General features: G+C 40.9%; 1 protein-coding gene across 1 annotated transcript in view; it reads right to left on the reverse strand.

The window, feature by feature from the left end:
* Positions 1-380: 380 nt before the first annotated feature.
* Positions 381-16,574, reverse strand: part of CPOX (coproporphyrinogen oxidase) — a 25,680-nt gene continuing 9,486 nt past the window's right edge. The window contains exons 5-7 of the mRNA XM_043593937.1: positions 9,511-9,729; positions 5,148-5,252; positions 381-2,306 (exon numbers count right to left, since the gene is read on the reverse strand). Coding sequence (XP_043449872.1) covers positions 2,219-2,306; positions 5,148-5,252; positions 9,511-9,729 — 412 coding nt within the window. The 3' untranslated portion in view covers positions 381-2,218. The remainder of the gene's footprint in view (positions 2,307-5,147; positions 5,253-9,510; positions 9,730-16,574) is intronic.

The following is a 16,574-nucleotide window of genomic DNA, read 5'->3' on the forward strand; positions in this document are numbered from 1 at the left end:
TGATATGCATGTATAAGACACCAGCAGTTAGGTGTTCTGGCCATTTGGAGGTACACTCTGGGCCTCTAGTAGACTCAGAATAGACATCAATATGGATTTAAAAGAGAAATTCATTTTGAGGAACAGCAGAATGATCTATTTTCCAATAGTTATGCAATTCTGTCTTTTCTCCCACAGTCTCATCTGTAAGAGGAATACATGCTTATTGAAGAGTATGAAGAACTGATACCCTGAAATTTTGAAATTTCATCTTAGTCGAATGCCCAGACCCCAACAGCCCTAAACACAACTAAACAGACTAGCAGATCTTTATAAGGCAATTTTTATCGTACAAGGTAAACTGAGGTTTATTTGAACATTTGTTCCTATAAGCCTGTATATTTTTTTCATTGAATCAGTTTTATTGAAGTATAAATCATATACACAATAAAAGTCCATGTTTTTCAGTGCCCTAGTCAATAAGTTTTGATAAATGTAAACAGTCTGGTAATCACTGCCACCATCAATAGATAGACCATTTCCATCCCCTCAAAATACTCCTTGGTTCCCTTCCACAATCAATTCCCCAGCTCTAGCCCCAGCAACTACTGATGTGCTTTCCCTTGTTCAAATTTTGGCTTTTCTCGGTTTTCACATACTGTAGTCATATAGTGAGTCTTCTTCTGTGTCTGGCTTCATTCCCTTGGCATAATGCTGTTCTGCTATTCACCAGAGTGGTTGTTCGTTTTCACTGATGAGTAGTATTTTCACATACTGGTAAATCATCCTTTGTTTATCCAGTCATCTGTTGATGGGTACCGGTGTTGTTTCTAAGTTTGGGCTATTGCGAAAAAAGCTGCTATGGAAATCTGAGCGCAAAACTTCTATTTTCCTTGGGTAAAATACCTAGGGCTGAGGAATGATGGCTTTAGTGCTAAAAAATATTTATCTTCCCTATATCAATTACCTCTAAAAAAATGAAAAATAGAAACATCTCTTAGTCATATTTCATAAAATTTATCAGCAGATCTGTTGTAAGATAGTTGAAGAGTCCATACATTTCCCAGCCCTAAAGAGTCACATACACAATCACATACATTTAACATATTCCAAGATAATGCTTAATAATATGAAGATACTATTCCTTACAAACTTCAACATATTATAAGTAAAATACACTCACATTATTATATGAACAAAGAAGACACACTATTCTATTGTAATTTACTACACAATCTCTAATTTAAAAAGAGGGCAACTTTAGTCCATCTTTTACAAAGAAATATATTTATAAAATGCCTACGTGCTTTTCACACTAGTTATGTTGACTTTAATTAAGGAAGGAAAATATTTCTCATTTCCCAAATGAGAAACATTTCCTAACTCAAACATGCCCAGGATTGTTCTTAGTCTAAATTTGCATATAGAAATGTCTGGAATAGAAAATTTTAAATATCAGACTCCAGGGTTATAAGCTTTCACATTCAAAAGTGCAGAGAATCCAACATTAACAAATTATAGTTCTACAAAAATCAGAATTACATCTTAGATGTCCCTTATTTAAATAACAGTGATGTCACTTTAGAGTTAACAACTACAGGGAATTATTGAATTGTAACACATGCGGATACTTAGGAAATTTCAAGTGTTCATAAAAATGAACATTTTACAATATTATTATCTCTAGAGAAAGATATATAAAGGTTACAATCAACGAAACTTCTGTCATGACAAAGTAAATGTTTTACCTTCATTTCAAATTGCTTTCTGAAATTGTTATGAAGTTCAACCTCACTGAATTAATGAAAATAAAATTTATCCCACCACAGATTTTTGGTGGCAGAAACTAAAACTTTAAAAAATACATAAAACAAAAATAGCATGAAAAGTTTCCTGACACAAGTTATATTTAGATTCCCTTAACTCAACACTTGGAAACTCAATTTTGTATTTTGTAAACTAGTCATATAAAATGATTCTGAAAGTATAAATAAGGTTTTTATCAACCAATTGACTCTGACAAGCTGCCATATCACCACCTGTCACTGGCAGCATCCTATGGAAACTTGTAGTACTTAAAACACACTCAGCGTCTGCCAAGGAAGCAGACTGCAGAGTGGAGAAGACTGGAGCTTAACACACAGGTTATTCACTGCCACACAGTGGCAACGCTGCGGGCCGGTGGAATGGGGCATTCATTCTGTGTCCCCCAAGCCCCAGGCAGGCCACTCCGCCTTCGTTAATGCACCCAGTCTCTCGGATGGCGCAGAACTTCCAGAATTTCCGCTTCTTTGGAGTTCTCTGGGGGTGAGTGCATGTACTCCCATCTATACAGGTCCAAAACAAAAGCAAAACATGTAATAATAATAAAAATAATAATAAACAACACACACACCTCTTTACTTAAAATAAGTGAAAATTAAAATTCTAAGAGTAAAAAATTTCTTGTATCTCCTTGTCTCCAATGTACTTAATATGCCTTTTACCCACTAGGCTTTTAAAAAATATTTGCTGCTAAAGAAATAAAATATTTTAATAATTTCTGAGCATCCTTTGGCTAATATTAGTATCTCAGAGCTAAAATACACTTTTACTAGAAACCAGGTTTCATAAAATGTAGAACCACAGAGGATCCACAGGCAAACTTTTTTTAGCTTGGCATTTATGCATTTATTTTAATGTGTTACTTTCTATTTACAGCAATAATATCGGTTTGCCTTTTTAAACAAATTCTCTCTCAGAAAAAATAAGAGTATAAAATGTAAGTGAATACCTCAGATAATATACAAATATAGTCAAAATGGTTAAGCTGTAGTATGAAGTCTGGCAAAACCTCGTTTAGACCAGGGGTTAGCAAACCTTTCCTACAAAGGGTCACATTAATAAATACTCTATTTTTACTTTTTTTATTAAAAAAAATTCTTTTAATGTTTATTTATTTTTGAGAGAGAGAGAGAGAGAGAGAGAGAGAGAGAGAGAGAGAGAGACAGAGACAGAGTGCAAGCAGGGGAGGGGCAGAGGGAGAGGGAGACACTGGATCCGAAGCAGGCTCCAGGCTCTGAGCTGTCAGCACAGAGCCCAATGTGGGGCTTGAACTCACAAATTGCAAGATCATCACCTGAGCTGAAGTTGGATGCTTAACTGACTGAGCCACCCAGGTGTCCCATATAAATACTTTAATTTAGGCTTTGTGGGGCCACATACAATACAAAAAAGAATACAACATTCTTTTTTGTTTTTACTAATCCTTTAAAAATGTAAAGTTCATTCTTAGCTCAAGGGCTGTACAAAAACACATCACAGGCGGACTTGGATTCATCTTGCAGCCTCAAGTTTGCACGCGCTTGGTATAGACTAGAAGAAGCTAAAAGTGACCTGTCATGTGAACTATGCAAATGAGCAAGGGATTGATTTATAACCCACCCATATCTGCAGCTTACAATGTACCATATAATCAGGGGCCAGCAGTAATCAGGAGGACTACCTGAAGCCCTTAACTTATCTCTAGTTTGGGGGCACCTGGGCAGTTCAGTTGGTTCAGCTCCTGACTCTTGATTTTGGCTCAGGTCATGATCTCACCGTTCATGAGTTCAAGCCCCGCGTCAGGCTCCACACTGACAGTGCAGAGCCTGTTTGAGATTCTCTCTGCCCCACCCCTACTCATGCGCATGCATGCATAGGCTTTCTCAAAAATAAGTTAAAAAAAAAAAAAAAAAGAACTTATCTCTACATCTTATTCACATCTCACCTCTAGGGTGCCAGGAACACCTGACAGTGACATATATGAGCTTTTGCTACAGACATGAGATCCCAAGAACAACAGTTATACAAGGACAGAGACAATGCCATTTTGAAGACAGTGACAACTATATGGGCTACTAATCTCACCAGGCTAGATCTGGATGGCAGAATGAGGCAAGGCAGACCTTTAGTGCCATCCAGCAGTCCATTCTTTTTTTTTTTTAAATGTTTATTTATTTTTGAGACAGAGAGAGAGAGAGAGAGAGAGAGAGCATGAATGGGGGAGGGTCAGAGAGAGAGGGAGGCACAGAATCTGAAACAGGCTCCAGGCTCTGAGCTGTCAGCACAGAGCCCGACGGAGGGCTCGAACTCACAGACCGTGAGATCACGACCTGAGCCAAACTCGGCAGTCCATTCTTATTTGGACATCTACCCTCATGGAGAAATGAAGATTCTAGTGCTTATAAAACAAGCAATGGTAATTTTTTTTAATATTTTCTATTTAGTCTGGACACACATCATTCTCACTTTCTTATACACAAAAAGTCAATTGTAGATCTTTATTAACCTAATAGCACCAACATAAATATCTTTCTTTCTTTCTTTCTTTCTTTCTTTCTTTCTTTCTTTCTTTCTTTCTTTCTTTTTAATATATCTGTCTTTAAAATCCCCCTCCCCCCCATTTTCAAGTAACCTTTCTGGAAGCTCACCACAGCATCATGTAAAGCACAGAGAGAACGTGGAGCATGTGCAACAATCCCTCATACTTTCACACGTTTGCTATTTCATAGTGGAGAGTAAGACTTCCTCACAGGTGTAAAAATTACTAACAAAATTAAGTTGAAAAACCTGACATACACTAACAAATTTGCTTCGCCCACAGCTCTTCCTAGAAAATCACCGAGTGGGCAAGGTCATTCTGGGCCCCTACACACCATCATCCACCCTATCTTCTTATTCCCTCTATACTTTCTCACCCCTCCCCCACAGAGCCATATCATTCATCCTGCCATTCATTCGTTAAAAAAAAAAATAATTTTCCGGGGCGCCTGCATGGCTCAGTCAGTTAAGTGTCCAACTCTTGATCTAGGCTCAGATCATGAACTTACGGTTCGTGAGATTGAGCCCCATGTCGGGCTCTGCACTAGCAGCACAGAGCCTGCTTGGGATTCTCTCTTCCCTTTCTCTTTTTGCTACTCCCCAGCTCGCTCGCTCTCTCTCTCTCTCTCTCAAAATACATAAACAAACATGAAAAAGAAATTTAATAAAATTAATTTTCCTTAATTATTTGTGATTTTGTTATAAAATCAGCAATATCAAAACCATTGAGTCGTTAGGTAAGACACTGGAGTGTTCATATTTTCATGTTTTGTACGGGTTAGCAGATTGGGAGTGGAGGAATAATTACTATAATGAGTTATTCTTACCGAGCAGTTAGAGGTAAAGACATCAAGATGCTTTCAATCCTGGATCCTGGAGTGAAGAGGCCAAACTTTGTACCTCGATCATACACAAGGTTAAATTCTACATACCTGACGTAAAGACAACAAATAACATTAACGGCCAGTTGAGTAAAATCTTTCTTGGCCCATAACAAGTACCTCAAGGGCTTGGGGCGGGGAGGGGCCTCTTCCTGCCCATTGCCCCTCTCCCTCCCAATCAGCTGAACTGGCACAGGGAATACCAATCTACAGTCAGTTCAGTCTTGCCCATCCGGACAGGCATAAATGAAAGGGTATCCTACCCAACAAACAACAGGATATATAGATTCGGCCCCAATATGGCACAGTTACAAAACAAGAAGATTATGTTTTCCAATAAGAAAACAGAATGGACACAAAGATGAGAACTTTAAGGCACAAAAACAAGAAAAAGGAACGACATCCTTTATTAGGCTAGAACAGCTCTTCCTGGTATTCCCCCATGAACTGAGATGTTTCAGAAGACCTCATTTCACTACCTAACTTCCATTTACTAAGATAGTGCAAAACGTTCGTAATTGAAAGGCCAGGCACAGCTAACAGCAGTCTATTAATAATTACTAATATATCCTAGATATTCCCTTTTCTTAAAGTAGTTGGTAGCACTGAAACACAGTCATATAATCCAGTCTTCCTGCAGATTAATGGCAATCAAAATAAAAAGCATTGGTTGGGTTGCAGGGCTAAATTTTATGTTTCTAAGAAGACTATCCTTAGCATCAACTGAAATTTGGTTTGGTAAATTTGTTTTCCACTAACTGCCACATGGTGTCAGATCTAAACTCTGTCTGGCTGAAAAAATCTGTGATTGGCTTTAACATCATGGGATCTCTTGTAAAAGGTCATTTAAACTTCAAAGATACTTTTTACTACTCCTAAGAATTTAGAACGGTCCATAAAGCTGAAAATTCAATGAATAGACACCCTTTCAGATCATTTCTCAACTCATTCAGAAACTACTTTCTTGGTCTAAACTTCCCTCAGGGGGCACCTGGGTGGCTCAGTCGGTTAAGCGTCTGACTTCGGCTCAGGTCATGATCTCATGGTGCGTGAGTTCAAGCCCCGTGTTGGGCTCTGTGCTGACAGCTCAGAGCCTGAAGCCTGCTCATTTGTTTACCCACTGGTTAGTCTTTAATCACACCTGGAGGAAGATATTCTCTAGAATTCCACAGTACATCAATTTTTAGAAAACACCCTCTGTGTGCAAACTTGCCAAAGGCCTTGAAAAAATTTAAATATATCCATGAATCCCTTTTTAGTCCTCAGCATTTATTTATCATGGATTGAATTTTATGCATTAATAACTATTTAACACCTTCTTATAAGCCTGTTTCAAATGATAATGTAAGTGAAACTTCTTAATTTCTTCCTCGCTAAGAGCACGGAAAAGAATTTGTCTCTCAGCCACCTTTTTCACCCCAATCCTGACTTTCTAAAACATGGTATTTAAGGGATGGCTGAGATTCTCTAGTTTGTACTAATGTCTCTTTCAAAGACTCCTGTATGGAACTCCCTAAATGAATTTGTTGTAAGGATCCTTGAACTGCTTTCCTTTTTTGAGTGAAGGATGCCCCTTTCCTGACATTAGGCTGACTCCTACAAGGTTTCACTTAGTTCTGATCTTTCTGATCCTTCCCATACATTTATCCTCTCTGAAGTGCCTGTAAACCATGAATGAACTTTAGCCATTCCCTTCAATTTAACAGATGCCTAAATTTTATCTTGTTTCCCTTCCCTAAAATACAGCAAAACAACAGTAAGTTAAAGATCTTTTGTTTCCTGGGCACCTAGCTGGCTCAGTCGGAAGAGCATGTCACTGTTGACCTTGGGGTTGAGAATTTGAGTCCCATGTTGGGTGTAGAGATTAATACATACATACATAAACTTTTTTAAAAAAAATTCTAATTAAAAAAAAAAAAGATCTTTAGTTTCTGTTCTCCTGTGAAAAAGAAGACTGCAAGAGTGAAGTTCAAGGTCTGGGGAGAGAATAGTAGAAGTGGGTAAGAGACTAAAGGAAATTCCCAAGTAAGGGACTCAAGTCGAAAAGGAAGCAGCCTGACCACAGCAAGGGAAACTCCTACTTGGAGGGGAAGGAAAGGAGCGAGGTATAACGTGTGAAGGATGCAGATAGGGCTGTGAGTGCAGTGTGTAAAAAGGGGAAGACAATGCTGACAACCGTAGTCAGGACCTGGGGTTATCTGAAGGCTCAGCGTTTACTGCCATCTTAAGGCCCAGAGATACAGGGGGTACGAGGTTCTCAGTGAGAAACACTCCCATGTCGCATCACAGAAAATTCATCTAACACACCACACTTATACGTAACTCAAAAAATACGTGATGTGCAAGGATTCACACAAATGGAATTTTCAAAATGTCTTGTCATTACATAATGAAAAAGCAGAAAACAAAAGAACACAAAACATTGTTCCTATGTCTGAGAAGTTTTAAGGCTTCAGCTCATTAGTATTCACAAAATTTGCCAGCTTTGCACATCAAATCCTGGGCAAAACTAGAATATTGTACTTTCCAGAGGGTTTTTTGCAAATTTTTGTTGGCTATTTAATGTATAATCAACAGTGCTATGTTGGTTTCAGGTGTACAATATAGTGATTTAACGATTCTATACATTACTCAGTGCTCACCACCACAAGTGTGCTCTTAATCCCCTTCCCCTATTTCAGCCATGCCCCCATCACCCCCCTTACAGTAACCCCTAGTTCGTTCTCCGTATGTGTTTTTCTTGTTTGTTTCTTTTTGACTTTGTTCGTTTGTTTTGTTTCTTAAATTGTACATGTTATTCAGCCATAAAAAAAGAACGTGTCTTGCCACATGCAACCACATGGATGGAGCTGGTGGGTATCATACTCAATGAGTTAAGTCGGTCAGAGAAGGACAAATACCATATGATTTCACTCAAACGTGGAATTTAAGAAATAAAACTGCATGGAGTTTTAAATTATCCTCTTGGGTATACCTTCCCCACTAAACCATGAGCTCTTTTTCACAAATGCATGTTATACTCACCACTGTAGCCGGGACAGTGCCTAGCCATAAGGGTTGCATAATAAATGTCAAGGAAATGAAAAAAGGAAGGAATAGTAAAAGTATTATTTGAGAAATCATGGGACCAAAGAAAGAGTCCCAAAACAGATGCACTAAGAAACTTCTAACAAGAAAACTTAATCAACTTCCATTTTCCCAAATTTCTAAATTAAAGGACCAGATAACACAGGCGGCCATAAGAAAGAAAAAACACAGATACTTCTCTTTAAACTTGAAACATTATTTAAGTTGACCTCTTCAGGGACTAACTTTACCTCCTCAAATACTGAAAGTTTTATTTGCCTGAGATAGAATTTACATGAACGAGAAAATCCATGTTACACCCATGGACCAGTACTACAAATGAAATTAAGACAGCAGTGAGAAATTGATGTGAGCTGGCAGCGTGGATCATTGGAGCTGATCTGCAAATATACCTCGGGTGAAGACAACCTCAATGTGGTCACCCAACTGGGCTCTAAGCTCAATGCACAGAACAGGGTGGCTGAATTTGAGTATCTAGTAAGAAATCAAAACCTGCTTCAACTACTTAACTTCCTTTGTGTATGGGAAAGACTACCAGTTTTGAGGTCACGGTGACCTGCTTCTACATCTGGGATCTTTTATTTACTAGTTGTAATCCTGGGCAAGAGACTTACTTTTCGGGGAGGAAGTTTTGTCACCTGTAAAATGATGATAATTACACCAATCTCACAGGTTTGTAAAGAAACCTAGATGCAATCTGTCTAACACTGGCTGGCACACAGTAAGGACTCCATCATTAATAAGTATTACCATTAAGTGTAAATAATTTCTGAAATGGTTATTTCCATTATAACAACTTCCATGAAACCTTAAAATGGATGGAAAAGTGTGGGCTTCCAAATCTACAAAGCAGCAAAAACATTAAGTGATGCCCGTATCTTGGCGTAAGGCTGCAAGGAACTGCTAGAAGACTAAAAGAAATCAGCTGAATTAAATTCAGCAAGTACTAATACATGGCTCCTACGAATCTCTCATATACAGACAAATGAGGTAACCTCTGCTGTTTTTCCAACGCTATTTCAGACAAATCTTAATATTCATTTGATATTCACCTAGTTACCAAAAGAAGTTCCAGTTAGTACTAATACAACTCTAACAAAGTACCTGCCCAAGGCAACACATCACCCTCCATTCATTCACCCACTACAATGGCTCCACCCTCCCCCGCCCCAAGGCTTGCAATGAGATGGTCTATTCTCCTGTTGCTCACTCTCTCACTCACCGTCCTCTCCGCAGCTGCTGCCACAGCTTCTCCTGGGGGGTGAATGAGTCATCACAGTGCTTTTTCACAAGAGGAATGTATGAAGGAACCACAGCCTGGGCGCAGCTCTGCACGAAGCGAAACACTTCTTCCTTGGATGGAGAGTCAAGGTCATCAAAAAAGATGCCCCCGATGCCCCTCCGCTCCCCACGATGGACTATAAAAAAGTAATCATCACACCTGGAAGACACAGCAAGGCCATGTCAGGGATCAAAGGGGGAACAAAAGGCATGAACGTCAATGTGAGCATTTCAGCTTATCCTTGACTGATGCCAAAGCAATGTCCTTACTTTTCTGCCCAACTATGAAAATGAAACTAGGGCTTTAGACACATTTCCTGTAAGTAGCAACCATGTAGAAAATGCTTAGGCTTTCATCTGCAAAGCAAGGAATAGAACACATATCTAAAGGATGTGGAACTCTAAGAACTTTAGTGAAAAAGAAACAGAGTCCAGTATTAAGAGTGTGTTTTTTATTTACTTATTTTGAGAGAGAGAAAGAGAGTGCATGTGCTCTCGAGCACGAGTGGGGGAGGGGCATAGAGAGAGAGAATCTGAAGCAGGCTCCACGCTCAGCATGGAGCTGGATGCAGGGCTCAATCCCATGACCCTGGGATCACGACCTGAGCTGGAATCAAGAGTTGGATGCTTAACTGACTGAGCACCCCCAGGCGCCCCAACAGTGTATTTCTTAAAACAAGTGATGCTGCTGCCTTCAGCAGCACTGGGGCTTTTGCAAGAGGCAGGACAGGAATCCTCCACCAACAACACCAACCAGGTCTGACTGGGTGCCAACCCTTCGGCTCTCAAGTCAGGTCCTTTATTCGCCAAAGGAAGGCACAGCAAATAATCTCTAAGATTCCTTTCAGCAATACAATGCGGAGTCTCCATAGCGGGCATGACTGAGAGAAGGGCTGGTGGAAGGACACGTTCAGAGAACGTCTAGGGACGTATGAAAGCTTACCCCTGTGAGCCAGCACATGAAACTATCCATCTGAGCAGAACAGAGTCGCCGGAGCCAAACGCAGACGAGAGGCCCACGGAAGAGGGTTGCGGCAAGATGGCGGCTTAGGAGGACGCTGGGCTCACCGCACGTCCTGCTGATCACTTAGATTCCATCTACACCTGCCTAAATAACCCAGAAAACCGCCAGAGGATTAGCAGAACAGAGTCGCCGGAGCCAAACGCAGACGAGAGGCCCACGGAAGAGGGTTGCGGCAAGATGGCGGCTTAGGAGGACGCTGGGCTCACCGCACGTCCTGCTGATCACTTAGATTCCATCTACACCTGCCTAAATAACCCAGAAAACCGCCAGAGGATTAGCAGAACAGAGTCGCCGGAGCCAAACGCAGACGAGAGGCCCACGGAAGAGGGTAGGAAGGGCGGCGAGGCGGTGCGCGCTCCACGGACTGGCGGGAGGGAGCCGGGGCGGAGGGGCGGCTCGCCGGCCAAGCAGAGCCCCCGAGTCGGGCTTGCAAAAGCGGAGGGGCCTGACGGACTGTGTTCCGACAGCAAGCGCGACTTAGCGTCTGGGAGGTCAGAAATTAACAGCTCTGCTCGGAAAGCGGGAAGGCTGGAGGACAAAGGGAGGGAGAGCTGCTGAGCCCCCTGACGACAGAGCTCAGTTTGGTGGGGAACAAAGGCGCTCGCCAGCGCCATTTCCCCCGCCCATCCCCCAGCCGAAATCCCAAAGGGAACCGGTTCCTGCCAGGGAACTTGCTCGCTCCGCACAAACACCCAACTCTGCGCTTCTGCCGAGCCAAACCTCCGGCAGCGGATCTGACTCCCTCCCGCTGCCACAGGGCCCCTCCTGAAGTGGATCACCTAAGGAGAAGCGATCTAAGCCTGCCCCTCCTGCCCCCGAGCACCTTGCCTACCCACCCCAGCTAATACGCCAGATCCCCAGCATCACAAGCCTGGCAGGGTGCAAGTAGCCCAGACGAGCCACACCACCCCACAGTGAATCCCGCCCCTAGGAGAGGGGAAGAGAAGGCACACACCAGTCTGACTGTGGCCCCAGCGGTGGGCTGGGGGCAGACATCAGGTCTGACTGCGGCCCCGCCCACCAACTCCAGGTATACACCACAGCACAGGGGAAGTGCCCTGCAGGTCCTCACCACGCCAGGGACTATCCAAAATGACCAAGCGGAAGAACTCCCCTCAGAAGAATCTCCAGGAAATAACAACAGCTAATGAGCTGATCAAAAAGGATTTAAATAATATAACAGAAAGTGAATTTAGAATAATAGTCATAAAATTAATCGCTGGGCTTGAAAACAGTATACAGGACAGCAGAGAATCTCTTGCTACAGAGATCAAGGGACTAAGGAACAGTCACGAGGAGCTGAAAAACGCTTTAAACGAAATGCATAACAAAATGGAAACCACCACAGCTCGGCTTGAAGAGGCAGAGGAGAGAATAGGTGAACTAGAAGATAAAGTTATGGAAAAAGAGGAAGCTGAGAAAAAGAGAGATAAAAAAATCCAGGAGTATGAGGGGAAAATTAGAGAATTAAGTGATACACTAAAAAGAAATAATATACGCATAATTGGTATCCCAGAGGAGGAAGAGAGAGGGAAAGGTGCTGAAGGGGTACTTGAAGAAATCATAGCTGAGAACTTCCCTGAACTGGGGAAGGAAAAAGGCATTGAAATCCAAGAGGCACAGAGAACTCCCTTCAGACATAACTTGAATCGATCTTCTGCACGACATATCATAGTGAAACTGGCAAAATACAAGGATAAAGAGAAAATTCTGAAAGCAGCAAGGGGTAAACGTGCCCTCACATATAAAGGGAGACCTATAAGACTCGTGACTGATCTCTCTTTTGAAACTTGGCAGGCCAGAAAGAATTGGCAAGAGATTTTCAGGGTGCTAGACAGAAAAAATATGCAGCCAAGAATCCTTTATCCAGCAAGTCTGTCATTTAGAATAGAAGGAGAGATAAAGGTCTTCCCAAACAAACAAAAACTGAAGGAATTTGTCACCACTAAACCAGCCCTACAAGAGATCCTAAGGGGGACCCTGTGAGACAAAGTCCCAGAGACATCACTATAAGCATAAAACATACAGACATCACAATGACTCTAAACCCGTATCTTTCTATAATAACACTGAATGTAAATGGATTAAATGCGCCAACCAAAAGACATAGGGTATCAGAATGGATAAAAAAACAAGACCCATCTATTTGCTGTCTACAAGAGACTCATTTTAGACCTGAGGACACCTTTAGATTGAGAGTGAGGGGATGGAGAACTATTTATCATGCGACTGGAAGCCAAAAGAAAGCTGGAGTAGCCATACTTATATCAGACAAACTAGACTTTAAATTAAAGGCTGTAACAAGAGATGAAGAAGGACATTATATAATAGTTACAGGGTCTATCCATCAGGAAGAGCTAACAATTATCAATGTCTATGCACCGAATACCGGAGCCCCCAAATATATAAAACAATTACTCATAAACATAAGCAACCTTATTGATAAGAATGTGGTAATTGCAGGGGACTTTAATACACCACTTACAGAAATGGATAGATCATCTAGACACACGGTCAATAAAGAAACAAGGGCCCTGAATGAGACATTGGATGAGATGGACTTGACAGATATATTTAGAACTCTGCATCCCAAAGCAACAGAATATACTTTCTTCTCGAGTGCACATGGAACATTCTCCAAGATAGATCATATACTGGGTCACAAAACAGCCCTTCATAAGTTTACAAGAATTGAAATTATACCATGCTTACTTTCAGACCACAATGCCATGAAGCTTGAAATCAACCACAGGAAAAAGTCTGGAAAACCTCCAAAAGCATGGAGGTTAAAGAACACCCTACTAACGAATGAGTGGGTCAACCAGGCAATTAGAGAAGAAATTAAAAAATATATGGAAACAAACGAAAATGAAAATACAACAATCCAAACGCTTTGGGACGCAGCAAAGGCAGTCCTGAGAGGAAAATACATTGCAATCCAGGCCTATCTCAAGAAACAAGAAAAATCCCAAATACAAAATCTAACAGCACACCTAAAGGAACTAGAAGCAGAACAGCAAAGGCAGCCTAAGCCCAGCAGAAGAAGAGAAATAATAAAGATCAGAGCAGAAATAAACAATATAGAAACTAAAAAAACTGTAGAGCAGATCAACGAAACCAAGAGTTGGTTTTTTGAAAAAATAAACAAAATTGACAAACCTCTAGCCAGGCTTCTCAAAAAGAAAAGGGAGATGACCCAAATAGATAAAATCATGAATGAAAATGGAATGATTACAACCAATCCCTCAGAGATACAAACAATTATCAGGGAATACTATGAAAACTTATATGCCAACAAATTGGACAACCTGGAAGAAATGGACGAATTCCTGAACACCCACACGCTTCCAAAACTCAATCAGGAGGAAATAGAAAGCTTGAACAGACCCATAACCAGCGAAGAAATTGAATCGGTTATCAAAAATCTCCCAACAAATAAGAGTCCAGGACCAGATGGCTTCCCAGGGGAGTTCTACCAGACGTTTAAAGCAGAGATAATACCTATCCTTCTCAAGCTATTCCAAGAAATAGAAAGGGAAGGAAAACTTCCAGACTCATTCTATGAAGCCAGTATTACTTTGATTCCTAAACCAGACAGAGACCCAGTAAAAAAAGAGAACTACAGGCCAATATCCCTGATGAATATGGATGCAAAAATTCTCAATAAGATACTAGCAAATCGAATTCAACGGCATATAAAAAGAATTATTCACCATGATCAAGTGGGATTCATTCCTGGGATGCAGGGCTGGTTCAACATTCGCAAATCAATCAACGTGATACATCACATTAACAAAAAAAGAGAGAAGAACCATATGATCCTGTCAATCGATGCAGAAAAGGCCTTCGACAAAATCCAGCACCCTTTCTTAATAAAAACCCTTGAGAAAGTCGGGATAGAAGGAACATACTTAAAGATCATAAAAGCCATTTATGAAAAGCCCACAGCTAACATCATCCTCAACGGGGAAAAACTGAAAGCTTTTTCCCTGAGATCAGGAACACGACAAGGATGCCCACTCTCACCGCTGCTGTTTAACATAGTGCTGGAAGTTCTAGCATCAGCAATCAGACAACAAAAGGAAATCAAAGGCATCAACATTGGCAAAGATGAAGTCAAGCTTTCGCTTTTTGCAGATGACATGATATTATACATGGAAAATCCGATAGACTCCACCAAAAGTCTGCTAGAACTGATACAGGAATTCAGCAAAGTTGCAGGATACAAAATCAATGTACAGAAATCAGTTGCATTCTTATACACTAACAATGAAGCAACAGAAAGACAAATAAAGAAACTGATCCCATTCACAATTGCACCAAGAAGCATAAAATACCTAGGAATAAATCTAACCAAAGATGTAAAGGATCTGTATGCTGAAAACTATAGAAAGCTTCTGAAGGAAATTGAAGAAGATTTAAAGAAATGGAAAGACATTCCCTGCTCATGGATTGGAAAAATAAATATTGTCAAAATGTCAATACTACCCAAAGCTATCTACACATTCAATGCAATCCCAATCAAAATTGCACCAGCATTCTTCTCGAAACTAGAACAAGCAATCCTAAAATTCATATGGAACCACAAAAGGCCCCGAATAGCCAAAGGAATTTTGAAGAAGAAGACCAAAGCAGGAGGCATCACAATCCCAGACTTTAGCCTCTACTACAAAGCTGTCATCATCAAGACAGCATGGTATTGGCACCAAAACAGACACATAGACCAATGGAATAGAATAGAAACCCCAGAACTAGACCCACAAACGTATGGCCAACTCATCTTTGACAAAGCAGGAAAGAACATCCAATGGAAAAAAGACAGCCTCTTTAACAAATGGTGCTGGGAGAACTGGACAGCAACATGCAGAAGGTTGAAACTAGACCACTTTCTTACACCATTCACAAAAATAAACTCAAAATGGATAAAGGACCTCAATGTGAGACAGGAAACCATCAAAACCTTAGAGGAGAAAGCAGGAAAAGACCTCTCTGACCTCAGCCGTAGCAATCTCTTACTCGACACATCCCCAAAGGCAAGGGAATTAAAAGCAAAAGTGAATTACTGGGACCTTATGAAGATAAAAAGCTTCTGCACAGCAAAGGAAACAACCAACAAAACTAAAAGGCAACCAACGGAATGGGAAAAGATATTCGCAAATGACATATCGGACAAAGGGCTAGTATCCAAAATCTATAAAGAGCTCACCAAACTCCACACCCGAAAAACAAATAACCCAGTGAAGAAATGGGCAGAAAACATGAATAGACACTTCTCTAAAGAAGACATCCGGATGGCCAACAGGCACATGAAAAGATGTTCAGCGTCGCTCCTTATCAGGGAAATACAAATCAAAACCACACTCAGGTATCACCTCACGCCAGTCAGAGTGGCCAAAATGAACAAAACAGGAGACTATAGATGCTGGAGAGGATGTGGAGAAACGGGAACCCTCTTGCACTGTTGGTGGGAATGCAAATTGGTGCAGCCGCTCTGGAAAGCAGTGTGGAGGTTCCTCAGAAAATTAAAAATAGACCTACCCTATGACCCAGCAATAGCACTGCTAGGAATTTATCCAAGGGATACAGGAGCACTGATGCATAGGGCCACTTGTACCCCAATGTTCATAGCAGCACTCTCAACAATAGCCAAATTATGGAAAGAGCCTAAATGTCCATCAACTGATGAATGGATAAAGAAATTGTGGTTTATATACACAATGGAATATTACGTGGCAATGAGAAAAAATGAAATATGGCCTTTTGTAGCAACGTGGATGGAACTGGAGAGTGTGATGCTAAGTGAAATAAGCCATACAGAGAAAGACAGATACCATATGGTTTCACTCTTATGTGGATCCTGAGAAACTTAACAGGAACCCATGGGGGAGGGGAAGGAAAAAAAAAAAAAAAGAGGTTAGAATGGGAGAGAGCCAAAGCATAAGAGACTGTTAAAAACTGAGAACAAACTGAGGGTTGATGGG

The sequence above is a fragment of the Prionailurus bengalensis genome, chromosome C2 (assembly GCF_016509475.1).
Source record: "Prionailurus bengalensis isolate Pbe53 chromosome C2, Fcat_Pben_1.1_paternal_pri, whole genome shotgun sequence".
Taxonomy (NCBI): Eukaryota; Metazoa; Chordata; class Mammalia; order Carnivora; family Felidae; genus Prionailurus; species Prionailurus bengalensis.